The sequence below is a fragment of the Elephas maximus genome, chromosome 8 (genome assembly GCF_024166365.1).
Source record: "Elephas maximus indicus isolate mEleMax1 chromosome 8, mEleMax1 primary haplotype, whole genome shotgun sequence".
Lineage (NCBI taxonomy): Eukaryota > Metazoa > Chordata > Mammalia > Proboscidea > Elephantidae > Elephas > Elephas maximus.
The window spans coordinates 19,085,351-19,100,476 of NC_064826.1; the positions used below are offsets into that span (position 1 = coordinate 19,085,351).

At 44.8% G+C, this 15,126-nt stretch overlaps 1 protein-coding gene across 1 annotated transcript; it reads left to right on the forward strand.

Annotated features, from left to right (window-relative positions):
• The first annotated feature begins 1,054 nt into the window (after positions 1-1,054).
• KLF14 (KLF transcription factor 14) lies at positions 1,055-1,987 on the forward strand. The gene has a single exon (XM_049894622.1). It carries the CDS (start codon positions 1,055-1,057, stop codon positions 1,985-1,987), a length of 933 nt encoding a protein of 310 aa, XP_049750579.1.
• The last annotated feature ends 13,139 nt before the right edge of the window (positions 1,988-15,126 follow it).

Here is a 15,126-nt window from a genome sequence, read left to right on the forward strand (position 1 = left end):
ATGAAATGAAGAACTCAGAGAGAAATTATACATACGTTTGATAATATAAAAACTTCCATAATCACAAAGCACCATAATAACATTCTATATCATTTTCTGCATTTTCTTATTTGTAAATTTTGTCTAAAGAAAAATAGAAGATGTTGCCTAATTGGAAACGTGACTTTCTATTATTAATATTGTGGGAGTCCATTTTAACGTGTTTATCTTGCTGCTAGTCTATAATTTATGTTTCAGCGTGGAAATTTGTTTGCATGCCTGTGACAGGTTAATGCAGTTTCAACATGCGTTTTTCTTCCGTTCGTTGAATAGTTAAATCTTTACTCAAAGGATTTTAAGTTTCAATTTCAACCATGAGAGGATTCTCCGCGTTTTCAAGGTTAAAAACGCTTCTGGTTCTCAACGTTATTAATTAACATCTACGTAGAGAATCTATTTAGGGCACTGCCGGCGACCCTGGATTCACAGCTGAAGTGTTCAACGAGAAAACTTTTGGATGCCGAGTTCGGGATTTTTGGCATTGGGGCTTAGAGCGAAGGACAGGAGTAAATGCCATTCCAGACCGCTTCACGAGCGATCGCAATGATGAATCGAAAGACAGTCAGGTATTAGCAATTTTTTTTTCCTTAAAGAAAAAAGTTGCTCAGACTGGGCCGGACACTCGGCTGGCGGGGGCCCAGCGCTAGGGGTGCGCCCGGCAGGCTGCCCAGAAGTTCCGACCGGGGAGTTCGCGCTTTAGGAACATTACCTGGCTCGCCAGCGGACCCCAGATCTCGAGGACTAGATAATTTCGGAGCGGCGACCAATAGCTTAGCGGGGCGGCGCGCGGGGGTCTTGGCCGGGCGGGTCCGCGCCTCAGCGGCTCCGGTGCGTCAGGGCGCGTCAGGCAGCGGCTCCGCGGCGGCGGCGGCGGCGGCGGCGGCGGCAGCAGCGGCGGGCGGCGCTCGGCTCCTGCGCGGCTCTGCCAGGCGGCGGGACGGACGCGCCCGAGGACTCGCGCGCCCGCGGCCGGCCGCGCTCTGACGGCGCCGGCGGGCGCCCCGGCGGGGCCGGCATGTGGGCAGCCAGCGCGTGCCTGGACTACTTCGCCGCCGAGTGCCTGGTGGCCATCGCCGCGGGCGCCGTGGTGCACCGCCGCCCGCCGGACCCCGAGGGCGCGGCTGCCACCACTGCGGGTGCGGATGAGGGAGCGGCGGGGCCCGAGCGCGCCGGACCGGGACCCCCGGGGTCCGCCGTGCCGCCCCTGTTCCCCTGGGCTCGCGCGCCCAGCCCCGGCGCGGCCGCCGCCTCCGCGCCCCACCTGCTGGCTGCCAGCGTCCTGGCCGGGTGGCGCGGCGCCTCCGAGGTGGGCTCCGGGGAGACCTCGGGGGCCGCCCTCCCGGCCCCGGCCGACGCCCGCGGCCTGCCCACCGCCGCCTGCCCGGCCCCGGCCACTAGTGCGGCCTCACTCTCCGGCCCCCCGCGTTCCTCAGCCGTGGGTTCTGGCCCAGATTCCAGCTCCGACGTGTGTCCCGGGACGGCTGGGGCCCCGGGCGCCGGCCCTGCCCCAGCCGTGGGCCCCGGGCCCCGCCGGCGACCAGTCACACCTGCTGTCAAGCGCCACCGCTGCCCCTTCCCTGGCTGCACCAAAGCCTACTACAAGTCGTCGCACCTCAAGTCCCACCTGCGCACCCACACAGGTGAGCGCCCTTTCTGCTGCGACTGGCTCGACTGCGACAAGAAGTTTACGCGCTCCGACGAGCTGGCCCGCCACTACAGGACGCACACGGGCGAGAAGCGCTTCTCCTGCCCGCTCTGCCCCAAGCAGTTCTCTCGCAGCGACCACCTGACCAAACATGCCCGCCGCCACCCAGCCTATCATCCTGACATGATTGAGTACCGGGGGCGCCGTCGTACACCCCGCGTCGTCGACCCTCAACCCGCAAGCCTAGAGGACAGCTCCGACCCCAGCCGCTCCCAGGTGTCCAGCTTCACTACCAGCCTGTAGGACTGTCATTGCTGCTATTCGTCCCCGCTATTGCCCCTGCTTTCTCACTGCGCGACCCTCTTTCCCATCGTCACTAGACCAAGGCACAGACTGGTTCCTCCGCTCTGAGGGTGGGTCATGGCAGGCACTTTGGACTCTGGGGAGGGACTGGGGGCGAGAAAACAGCGGGAATTCTTGCACATATATCTCATCCTAAAAGGGGGGGGGTGCCTCAAGACAGCCCCCTGGAACTGGTGCCTAAGAGTTGAACCCTGTGCTCTCCAGAGTCTTGAAGATGTGAAACTGGAATTCTCAGGTGCCTGGGGATCTCCCAGTCTCAAAGGACTCTGTTGGCTCACCCACCCGCCAGGGTGGACCTTGGAGAGGGTGTCAAGGGTGGCAGTCTTGGAAATGTCCAGGACTGGGATGGTGAGAGGCCTTTGGAAACAGAAATGATTTCTATTTCTGTAAACAGCAATGTTTACTAATTTCTTTTTAGTTACATTTAAACAGTGATCCCAGGTTGAAATGGGAGGCTGATCTCCTCCACTCCCTATTCACCCAGCTTCCTCTGCTAGGAGAAGCCATGTAATTGTCCCTGTGGATGTATGGCTGGGAGATGCTTCTTGGTGGCTGGGAGCTGTGTGAGTCTGTTTGCAGGTCATGTTGTGTAGGATGGGCCCCTGCACTTGCGTCGTAGCCCTTCTCCCTACTTGGGGGTGGTAACCTCCTGCTCACTCACACAATGAGATTGGTTCAACAATTTGGAAACAACCATAAAAGTACCAGAAAGAAAAGGGTGGTCCTGACTAGCCTCCCCTTCACCCAGAGGGTATACCCAAGCGATTTTGGAGTGGGATGACTTTGGGGTGAGATGGGTCCAAGACAACATTCAGGGGAACAGTGGTTCCAGCTGCCCCGCCCCAAGTAATCATCAAGGATGATAGATTCTATTAATTTCTTAGCGACTAACTAGGGATTTATTTATTTCCCTTTGGGTTTGTGCATTTTTGTTTATGAGATAGATAAGTTGATGGATGGGGAAAGTGAATGTGAGACACCAGCTTCTTCCAAAGAGCAGGCTGACCCGGATTTGGGGAAGGAGCAGCAAGGTGATAACTGTTGTCAAATAGGAAGACCCTTCACCTCTGATCCTGAAGTCCCTCCCCTTCCTGCAGGAATTGAGCATCAACAGTATTGGTTTTTTCTATGTATATCTCTGCTCCTCTGGATGATGTGTACCACTGTGTGTATGTGTGAGTGTGAATACCTGTGAACCTTTTGTTAGGGATGAGGTTAAAAGACATTTCCTGCTCTGGTGAAACTCCCTTTGGCCCCCTCCTGAATAACCTTGATAGTCCATCAGTCACACTTTTGAAGAATGCCCTAATCTCACAGGACCATACCAGGCATCTGGTTAAACAGACTGCTTTTCCCTGTTTTTTCAGATGAAGACACTGAAGCCTAGATAAATTCAAAGTCACATACTGAGTTGCTCACAAGAGCCATGACTAGAACTCAGGTGCCTGGTCTCCAAAGTGGTTCCTTCCTTCACACTTGGTCACCCCACCCCCTCTCTTCTGGGCACCTAGTTAAAGGATACCACTCGACCTTCCTGCCGCCTGGACCCCTTTCCCCCCTCCCTCCCTATTTCCTATCACTTCTATGTACCTTCAAGCTTCTGGTCTCTACTGAGCCCTTAGCCTGCTGTGTTTAACCCAAAAGCCCTTTTTCTTAACAAATTGAGTCCATTCTCTCCCTCCATACCATGTGGACTTAAAGTGAGAAAGAGTCTTTGGCATCCTGGGAGTCTTTATCTTTTCACCCGATAGATTAATGTTTTCTGCCAGTTCTATTCTTTTTGTGGCCTTGGACATTCCAGTATCCTTGAGAGAGTGAATGATGTGAATCTGGTGTTGAGACTCTACTAAGTGCCCCCAACTAAGTGAGGCAGAGTCCTTGGAAAGGACGCTGAAGAATTTCTTGATGTGGAATAAGCAGAGCATGTGGGCCTCTCTTTGAGTACAGATGGAAAATGACGGCCCCAGTTGTAGAGATGATTTTTGGTGGTAGGAAAAGTTCTCCCTTTGCTCCATTTGTCTCCTCGCTAAGGGCCCCTTTGTCTCAGATATTCAACAGAAGATCCAGCATTGGGTCAGTGGACCAATGAAACCAACAGGAGAGGGACTCCCACCAGCCATTCTGAAACTGGTCTCAGCAAAGCTTGGCTTTTCCAACCACCCGTTGATAAATCGCTGTTGATCCTCAACTTCCCAAATAGTGTCCTTACTTGGGTTCTTCTACCTTGGAGACCCTTGTCTGATTAAATGTGATATGTCTTTTATCTTTTACTGACAGAGAATTGACTCCTCCTAGGTCTTGGGGTGGTGGGAAGGAGACACCTGGGACAACAGGGCAACCTGATAATGGAGGCAAGATTTGTAGACAGGTCTTTCTTAGTTTTGGTATTGTTACCCTTTTTACTCCAGCGGCCACATAGCTCTTCCGGAGCAATTATTAGTGAAATGCCTTGGAAGGGGCTTCCTAGTTTTATTGGTATTTCTTTTGCTTCTTCATGTTAACCAGTGAAGCTCAGCAAGTGAATCTGTCTGGGGGCTGGGGTCATCCCGAACCTTTGGGCCCTTCCGCCAACCCTGCCATCATGAGTTCTGATAATGACCCAGTACCAGGCTCTATTAGTAAAACTCTTCCTGAAATCTGGGTTGGAAGCTGGGAATGAATTCCAGGTCAGACCTTGGTTCTGGGGGAGTTGGATCCCCTGACCTTGATGGAAACGGGAACAGTACAAGCCTTGCCCCTACTCGTGGAGAAAGAGTCTGCCATCTGTATTTCCCTGTTCTGCTCCAAGCAAGGAACCATACTGGAATACCATTCTTGGCTCCTGTCTCTCTTACTCACTTCTCCCTAAAGGAAAAAGATTGTCTTCTCTAATGGAGACAGAGAGAGAGGTCATTGTCCACATAGGTTCTCTCCATCCTGTCTTTGCCTCTCCCCGCCTGCAATATGTATGCACTCAACTCAGTTCCCGCTTTCATATGGTAAGCACACCTGTGCAGGCCCAGGCCTGCCTTTGGGATGCAGGTCTGAAGAGCATCTCCGCGTCCCCACTTTTGGGGCAGCCATGGCCTGGCAGCTGTCCAGGTAAGTGTCTCCTTTGCATGTTCTCCTTTGGGTGGATCATCCCAAGGCCAGGAATTGGGGGATGGGGTGAGGGATGATGGGGTTGTGGGGAGGAGGCAGTGGAGGGATGGTATTAGAAAGTCCAATTCTGGCCATAGATAGAGCTTCATCAGGAAAAAGCTGAGGTTTTGATCCACATTTGTCAGACTCCTGCATCTATTTCTCAATTGGTTGAGAACTTGGAGAGGAAATGTGTACAATTAATTTTCTCCCTTACTGCCAAACACAACCGACTATTCACTGGCTGTTAAATTTTGAGAAATATGTCCCCCAATTGGCATTAAGGGGCAAAATAATACGTGTGGAGATTAGGACTTCTGGTGCAGGGGCTGGGGTTATCGTGTTTTAGTGATCTGGGGCCTTTCAGTTCTTTGACCTTTTTCAAGTCATAGCAGCTAATGGTGGCTAGTGTCCATAGGCAGGCCACTGGGTTTTAGAGGTACCAGGCATAGGCCTTAGCAACAGTGGAATACACAGGCCACTGCTGCTGATGTTGATTCACATAGATGTAACCAAAACAGGCTTGCTGCAGAAGGGAAGGCACTATTGAATGGAACAAATTGTGCTGCCTGTATTCTCAGCCAGTATTGCAGGAGAGGACCTTAAGCTGCAATGGCATAATTTTCATGTGTATTTCAGAGCACATATGGGAAATTCTAGCCTTTAAATTGTGCTGGGGATTAGTGTGTGGCATTAGCTCAGTTTCACCCAATTGGATTTCCCTTTATCTTGATTTGAATTGCACTCATTATAGAGCCAGGGTGACACCTATGGGAGGAGCCAAGTTCTTTAATTCATGGTGGGTATCCAGAGTCACCTACTCATGTCTCAAGGTAGTACCAGATTTGCTGAATATATAAGCCCTAATAGTGGAATTTCTGGGACCCAGGCTGTGTGACCCACCTCAAAGGAATGGTGGGTTTTATAATAAATACATAAAGACAAATGGAAGTGTGTATTATATAGGCAAACTGAGGTAGAGAGAAACAATGCATTAAAGATCTCAAAAGCTAGGAAGAATATTTAAAAGTGTTATGCTTGGACTCTTCTCTCCCTAGGAATCAGATCTATTCAGGAAATCAAGTAGGAACCATATTTGTTTCAAAATGTATTTAGATCTTTAAAACAGAAGCAGGGGGAGGATGAAAAAGGCATAAAGGAAAACAGGCTGATTAAGCTAAAAGAAAAGAAGGATATCTTGAGTAGAAAAGTGTTTTTAGAGGACAGAGTTGTTGGTACAAAAAGGGAAAAGACTAGGACCCAACTAATGTTAAAGATGGAATTATAACAGAGGGTAATATTTAGTCATTACTAAGTTAACCCAGTGCCATCGAGTCGATTCTGACTCATAGCGACCCTATAGGACAGAGTGAAACTACCCCATAGAGTTTCCAAGGAGTGCCTGGCAGATTCGAACTGTTGACCCAGCAGCCGTAGCACTTAACCACTATGCCACCAGAGTTTCCAATTACTAAGTTAGAGAAGGTGATTGGGACCCAAAGAGACCTACCAGAAGAATGGAAGCAAGTTCTCACAGAGAAAACAGGAATGCCCACCTCCACCGGGGCTCTTAGAGCCAAGAAATTTTGACAAGTACCTACCTGAATCTGTGAAGAGACAATATACTAAGAGCATAGGGAGATCATCCCTTCAACACCGAGACAGGTATACTAGATGGCTACAGAACATGTAGCTATTACTTCCAACATTTTTAGCTGAGCTGCAGTGATATTACTGTTGTAAGTGGGACTACAAATATGGCTTGGGAAATGTGCAGAATTAAGTCTCTAAGGGAAAACGAGACACACGAAATACATCAAAGTAATTAATTGATATGACTTAGGAAGATAAAAGCATGATCACCTCAATGTTCTTAGGTGCCATCGAGTTGGTTCCGACTCATAGTGCCTCCACATACAATAGAACGAAACACTGTCTGATCCTGCACCATCCTCACAATTGTTGTTAATGCCTGAGCCCATGGTTACAGCCACTGTATCAATCCATCTCACTGAGGGTCTTCCCCTTTTTCGATGACCCTCTGCTTTACCAATCATGATGTCCTTCTCCATGGACCGATCCCTCCTGATAACATGTCCAAAGTGTGTGAGACACAGTCTCACCATCCTTGCTTCTAAGGAACATTCTGGTTGCACTTCTTCCAAGACAGATTTGTTCGTTCCTTTAGCAGTCCATGGTATAGTAAATATTCTCCACCAACACCATGATTCAAAGGCATCAACTCTTCTAATAAGCATTTGTTAAAACAACACTAACTTGTGATTCGATTTAAAAACACCTTAGCAAACTGGTAACAAAACATAATTTCTTAAAATGATAAAGGGTGCCCACCAAAAACTTGCAGTGAAAATCAGGTTTAGTGTTGAAAGATTGCAAGTGTTCTGTTGACCAGATGATGAGATAGAAAGTCTCAACAAACTGCAGGTTAGTGATCATAAAACTAAAAATCTATATGTTGGGAAATTTAACAAATCTCTACAGAACTCAGGTGAAAGGGAAAAATTACCAAACTTTAGAACCAAATGAAAACAAAATACACTACGCAGGAAAGCTTACGTGATGAAACAAACAGTACTGGGAGAGGGGGTACAGTTTATAGCCTTAACTATTTTTAATTCAAAAAATTGAAAGTAAATGAACAAAACTTTCAACTAGAGAAGAAAAGAAAAACCAACCCTCCAAAAATAGAAAAAGACACTACCATAGACCAGGCATTCTCAACAGGGAAGGTATGGCCTTTGAGGGAGTAAAAATTGGTTCTTGGTGGCGGGGGGTCGGGGGAGGGAGGTGAAAAAATCTTAGATATTACAGTGGGTATGGCCCTCCAAAGGGTCATGCTACATAAACAAATAAGCAGTATATGTAAATTTTAGGAGAGAGGACAACTAGGAAAAAAATATCTAAAAAGGCTCCTTAAAAAAAAAAAAAAAAAAAAGGCTCCTTAGGGGGGTTATAATGAAAAAAAAAAAAAAGGTAAAAAATGCACTACCAAATAAAAGCAGAAATTAGTGAATCAGAAGAAAAAACAGGTAGAACTGAGCAAAACTTTTTTAAAAAAACTAATAAAAATAGATTTCTTTGACAAATATGATAAAGAAAAAAGAGAAAAGGCACAAAAACACGATCAGGAATTTTTAAAAAGGGCATAAAAGCATAACACAGGAGCAAATTTTTTAAGTTATAAAAGTATAATGTAACTTTATATAAATCCAAAAAAAAAAAAAACCATGGGTTGAAAAAATTATAAGGATAATTTTATAGGAAAATACAAAATTTCACAACAGTCCAAGATAACGTAGAAACTCTGAAACTGAAATGGTAGTCAAAGATCTACCCCATAAAAAGGCACTAGTTCCAGGCAGTTGTATGGGCAATTTCTCCTGAACCTTCAAGAAAGGGAGGATAGAAAAAGACAGAAAATCATCCCATTTATAGAAACTCTGATTTATAGAAAATTATCCAACTTTTTTTATATAGTTAAGACAACCCTGATACGAAAACAAGACAAGTAAAAGACATGAAAGAAACACTGCTGTAAATATGTATGCTAGAAAGTCTAATTCAGCAGTGAATGAAAGAATCACACATCACGATCATGTGAAGTTACCTCAGGAATGCAAGATTAATTCAATAATAGAGCTCTATCAATGTAATTCACTACATTAATAGAATAAAGGAGAATATCAACAACTTTCTTATGTGTCGGCAATCATCAGTCAGAAAATGTAATAGACTAAGTGATCCCATATACAGTAACAGTAGCAACAATACAAAGAACCATTATGGAGAAAACTATAAAACTTTTACTGACTGATATAGAAGATCTAACTAAGTAGAGATTGACCATGTGTCCATTGATGGTAAAACTCAATATTATAGAGCTATCAGTTCTTTCCTCAAATTAATCTATATATTAAACACAATTCCAATTCAAACCCCCCAAATTATTTTTTCATGAAATGTTTTGAGTAAATATTACAGAAGAACAGAGGGGGAGGAGGGTGATGGAGAATTGCTTTATCAAAATATTATGAAGCTACAATAATTACGACAGTGTGATAGTGTGATATGGTGGAGGCATAGAAAAATGGAACCACGTAAAGAGCTCAGAAGTAGACCTGGAAAAAAAGACAGGCTAGCCAATAAATGCTACTGGGATAATCGTCTCTTCATGAGAAGGAGAAAAAAAAAAGAAAGAAAAAAACAGGATAAAATGCATCATGACATTCTATCTCAAACCATACACAAAAACAAATTGCAGATGGTCAAGACCTAAACATTTTTAAGCTTAATAAGTATTAGTAGGAAATACAGGAAAATCTCTGTATCATCAATGGATAAGGAAAGTCTTCTTGTTTAGGTTACAAAGATTTAAAAAGAACAAAAATTCAGAGAAGGAGGGGACAGATATATTTGCCTGCATCAAAATTTTGTGTCTATGGATGAACCCCTGAAACTACTGTCCTGAGATAATATTTAAACCTTAAACCAGAAATATCCCCTGAAGCCTTCTTAAAACCAAACAATAGTTTAGCTTAACTAGTAAAAAATATCTGCCTTGAGCATTGTGCTCTTTTAAGAACTATGTGGGATCAAATTGACAATAGCAACTTAAAAGATTAGATAGGAACCTTAGGGGCCAGTGAGCTTATGTTAATGGGGGAGGAACAACTCAGAAAAGGAGGGTGAGAATGGTTGTACAACTCAAAGAATATAATCAATGTCACTGAACTGTACATGTAGAAACTGTTGAATTGATATTTGACTTGCTATGTATGTTCTCAGAAGCAACAGCAAAATAAAATTAAAATTTTGCCTGTAAAAACATAAGTAAAATTAAATATCAAGCTACACTCTGAGAGAAAATGTTTAAGATTAATATCCAGAGTATATAAAGAACCAAAAACTCAAGAGATAAGAAGAACAACAACAACAAAATGATCAAAGGATACTAACAGGCAATTTAAAGAAAGAAGCTGGATTGAGAGACCCAGGGGTCTTTAACCTTCTATATAATGCTTTCACTCTTAAAAAAAAAGAATTATTTTCATGGATTGCTTGCTAAGTAAAAAAAAAAAAAAAAATTAATATAATATTTTAAAGGAGGAAAACAAAATACTGTTTGTCAAAAAAACAAAAGCAGATGGTAGGGTGGGAAATGATATATGAGGCAAATGTTAATAAAAGAGAACAGGTGTGACAAGATTAACACCAGAGTCAAAATACAATGCTAAGGGCACAGTATGGGGAGGACAAAGATCATTGTTTGTGTGGACAAAACGTGAAGTACACTAAGAGCCTAAAACACTCAAAAACCTTTTTGCACATATATTAGAGGCATCATGGGCCATTTTTTCAGCTCAGGAGCTCTGGAGCCTATTCCAGAGCTGGGTCGGGGGAGTGCTGTCCCCTTCCCTAACTTGGAATTCAAGGACCCACCCCCATTTTCTGAAGCTTCATTGCAGGGTGTAAGGTGGGGGTGGTGTGTGAACACATGTTAAACAAGACATGAACTGAACCCAATTTCCCTCAGGAAATCTTTCTTTTCTTAGGGCACTTGCTTCCTTTCACCTCCTCCCCAATGCTCTTTGCTTCTCTCATTTCTGCCTAATGATAGTTGAAGAGCCATTAGACCCAGCACACAAATCACCAAAAGCCAGCTCCCCTTTCAAACTCTTCTAGTTTAGTAAAGCTGAAGAAAATCAGCTCAAACATACATACATTTACAATTTGCAAACAACAAAAAAATCATAGTATTTTTTTTATCATCTAGCTCTAAAAAAGACAAAACCAAACCCATTGCCACTGAGTCGATTCTGACTCATAGAGACCCTATAGGATAGAGTAGAACCGTCCCATAGGGTTTCCAAGGAGTGACCCGTAGATTCAAACCGCTAACCTTTTGGTATGCAGCCAAGCTCTTAACCACTAATCACATCTTATTAACACGCCCCACACCTGTTAATGATGGAGGAAAGCTTAAACTTGTCAGTTAAATGTAACTTAGTCACTTTCAGCTTAAAATATTCCCTTTCAGTCTAATTCAGTCTCTTTGAGATAAATATTCAATCAATTCAAAGTTCAAATTCACGTTCAGGGCTGCCTTCTCCCAAGGGTCTCCCCCTCCTTCCCACCAAGGTTTCTGAACGTGGGGAGTTTACATTTTCTCACTAAGGCAGGAAGGAAGGCAGTCCCAGGGCTGTGTGCCGTGGTCTGGGGCCTCACTCATTTTCCAGCCCTGTGACTGTTCTGGGGGTCTCTGGGATACAGTGCTAGTATCCAACAAATTACAACGAATCCCGTCTGGCTTTGGGGTGCCTATCTGGCACTCACTGCTGAAGTCTGTGATCCTACTATAGCCTCTAGTTGTGAGGTCTCTGCTGGGAGTGACTTTCTCATCCCAAATGCAGATCTCTTCTGGCTCTTGGGTTCTCTCAGTTGTGCACTCTCTCACCAAGGCATGAAAAATATTCTGGATCCCCTCTGCCTTAGTTTCTTTCGGCTGCCATAACAAAACCCCACAAAGTAGGTGGCTTTAAATAACAGAAATGTATTGCCTCACAGTTTTGGAAGCTGGGCCATGCTCTGTCTGCTCTAGAAAATCCTTCCTTGTGTCTTCTAGCTTCTGGTAGCCCTGGGCATTTCTTGGCATTCCTTGGCTTGCAGTTGTGTCTGTCACATGGCCATTCTTCCTCTTGTGTGACTCTGTCTGATCTCCGTTTTTATAAGATACCACTCAGAAGGGTTTAGGACCCACCCTACTCCAGTATTAACCTAACTGATATCATCTTCAAAGAAAAACCCTATTTCCCCAAACACAGTGACATTCACAATTACAGGGGTTAGAATTTCAACATCCAGGCTCCCCACCCCCATCCGAAAGTAGAGCGTTCCTGTGAACCCTTTCATAAGCCGAGATGACATCAAGTGAAGAAGCAATTACCATCCATTTATACAGGAAAATTTTTTGAGCATTCCCAGACTCAAAAAATAACCTACCAAATCATACCAAATAACACATAAAACCTAAAATGACACTAAAATATAGTAAAAACAGGAATGATATGATAAATACACAGCCTATTTAAAGAAGATGCTAGGTGTAGTTCCTGGGGAACAAGCTTGGCAAAATGACGTTCACCTTGTGCGCTGCTTCTTCAACTGCTCGCTGCAAAACAAACACTGAATGCTGTTTCTGCTTCTTGCCTTTTTTGGTATTAATGTAGGTCTTTCATAACAGCAGAGTGGCATAAAGCGAACTTTTCAAAAGAGGGGGATACCTGTATTTTTTTTGTGAGACACAATTCAATCCATGACACCCTCCATACCACGCCCATGCCACAGGGAACTGGGGTGCAAACACAGGTCTATCTGCTAGACACCTCTCAGCCATTTCAGAATTGCCTCTTGAGTGGCACCACGTTTCTCCAGCACCGCGCTAAATATGTAGTGGAAGTGGACAAACAGCCCATAAGCTTCAGATTCTACCTCAACTCATCCACTGTTGCTGATGTCATGACCATCTTCCCCATTCTGGGCCAAGGCCAAAGGAAAGATGGGGATGGTGGGTCCCTTCTCAGGGATCCAGGCACCAAGTAAGTCTAGTCTCAACCCCTCTGACCACTCCCCTCTCCTTGGCTTCCTCCATCAGTAGGAGGCAACTTCCTACTGTCATACCCGAAATTTGCTCTGTTAATTATAATAAAAAGTTACATCCAGACTGCAGGTTTGGCTGGAGGTTTTGGAATTCGGAACTTCCTTCGCTTTTGCAATAAAACCTTTGAGATTGTTACTTAGTTATGTTCCGCTGCTATTCATAAGGCTTCCACTTGCTAATTTTTTTCAGAAGTAGTCCACCAGGTCCTTCTTCCTAGTCTCTCTTAATCTGTAAGCTCAGCTGAAACCTGTCTGCTATGGGTGACCCTGCTGGTATTTGAATACCGGTGGCATAGCCTCCAGCATCACAGCAACACACAAGCCCTCACGGTAGGACAAACTGACAGACACTTGGGGGGTCTGTCACAGTTGAAGACTGAAGTTGTCAAGGATTTCATTTTCCTTGGATCCACAATCAATGCTCATGGAAGCAGCAGTCAAGAAATCGAACAATGCATTGTGTTGGGCAAATCTACTGCAAAAGATCTCTTTAAAGTGTTCAAAAAGCAGGTATGTTACTTTAAGGTCTAAGGTATGCCTGACCCAAAACATGGTGTTTTCAATCGCCTCATATGCATGTGAAAGTTAGGCAATGAATAAAGAAGGCTGAAGAATTGATGCCTTTGGGTTATGGTGCTGGTGAAGAATATCGAATATACCATGGACTGCCAGGAGAACGAGCAATTCTGTCTTGGGAAGAAGTACAGCCAGAATGCTCCTTAGAAACAAGGATGGAGAGACTTCGTCTCACATACTTTGGACATATTATCGGGGGGACAAGTCCCTGAAGAAGGACATCACAATTGGTAAAGTAGAGGGTCGGCAAAAAAGAAGACCTTCAGCTAGATGGACTGACACAGTGGCTGCAACAATGGGCTGAAGCATAACGATGACACTGAGGATAGCGTAGGATGGGGGAGTGTTTCGTTCCGTTGGACACAGGGTCACTGTGAGTCAGAACCAACTCCATGGCACCTAAAAACAACAAGCCAAACAGGCTTCGGAGCCGATTTTGAAAATCAAAAGCTAAATTATGGTCATTATCTACATTTGCATGCCTGCTGTGACAATCCTCGTGCTCCTGGGGGAAATAGATGCCACTGGCTGAAAAGGGAACAGCCACAGGGATGAAAACAAAGGAAAAATAAAAATCACACTAATATTTTTCAAAACTTATTTTCTCCCTCACACCTGGGTTTTAGTCTGGATAAAGGTTAATCCTGAGTTCTAACTAAGCAAATATCTTTTTCTCTCTAACAAATTGGATCCTTACAAGAAAACAGACTTAATGAATGTAAATAAAACAAAAGCAAGCTCTAAACTGTCTCCTGTAGACCCCTGGCCTCAGGAAAATCCGCTGGGGGAGGAAGGATTATAGCTATTATTGCTCCAATCAGGCTATGGCACAGTAGTTGGTGGGGAGGGGTCCATCAGCATCCTGTCACCCAGCTGGTCCCCAAGGAGGTCTGGGTCCACTCATCCAGTCAAGAGAGATGGCAGCAACTCGGTGGGTGGGGTCCAGCAGGTGTCAGCGGTGGATTGGGCTGGAGTGCATCTAGCAGCCCCAGAGGCAGTACCAGGGGCTTTTTCCTCCTGGCTGTGTGTGGTCAGGGCTTTTGTGTAAAATCACCGGGCTGTCATGGGCTGGGTCAGACAATTCAGCAGACACTTATTGAGCACTTACAATGTGTCAGGCACTGGGAACCAAGGTGTATGAATAGTAGTATTTATAAGCACTTGGGATGTATCAGTGAATAAAACAAAGATCCCTGCCCTCATGATTTTATATTCCTGCAGAAGGAATATAGACAGTAAAAACCAAACCAGTTTTGTTAAATTGATTCCAACTCATGGTGACCCCTGTGCCTAGAAAGTGAGTTTCTCTTCTAACAATCAGAGTAGAATTGTGATCCATAGGGTTTTCTGTGGCTGGTTTTTGGAAGTAGATCACCAGGCCTTTCTTCCAAGGTGCCTCTGGGTGACTTGAACCAACTTTTGGTTAGCAGTTTGAGTATTAACAGTTTGCAGCACCCAAGACTCCATATAGACAATAACAATAAGTAAATAATATCGTATGTTAGATAATAAAGAATAGGGAATGAATAAAAAATGGAGCAGGCTAAATGGGAGTAGGACTGTTGGTGTGGGGTGAGGGGTTAGGCTGGGTAATAACTAGGGTGATCTGGATAGGTTTCATTGTGCAAATGAAATATGCATAAAGACTTGTAGGATCTGAGGAAGTCAGCCAGGAGATATCTGGGTGGAAAGTGTGCCAGATAGAA

Bases quoted from the DNA above. Each gene is read 5' to 3' on its own strand.
- KLF14 (XM_049894622.1), top strand. From the start codon at position 1,055: ATGTGGGCAGCCAGCGCGTGCCTGGACTACTTCGCCGCCGAGTGCCTG.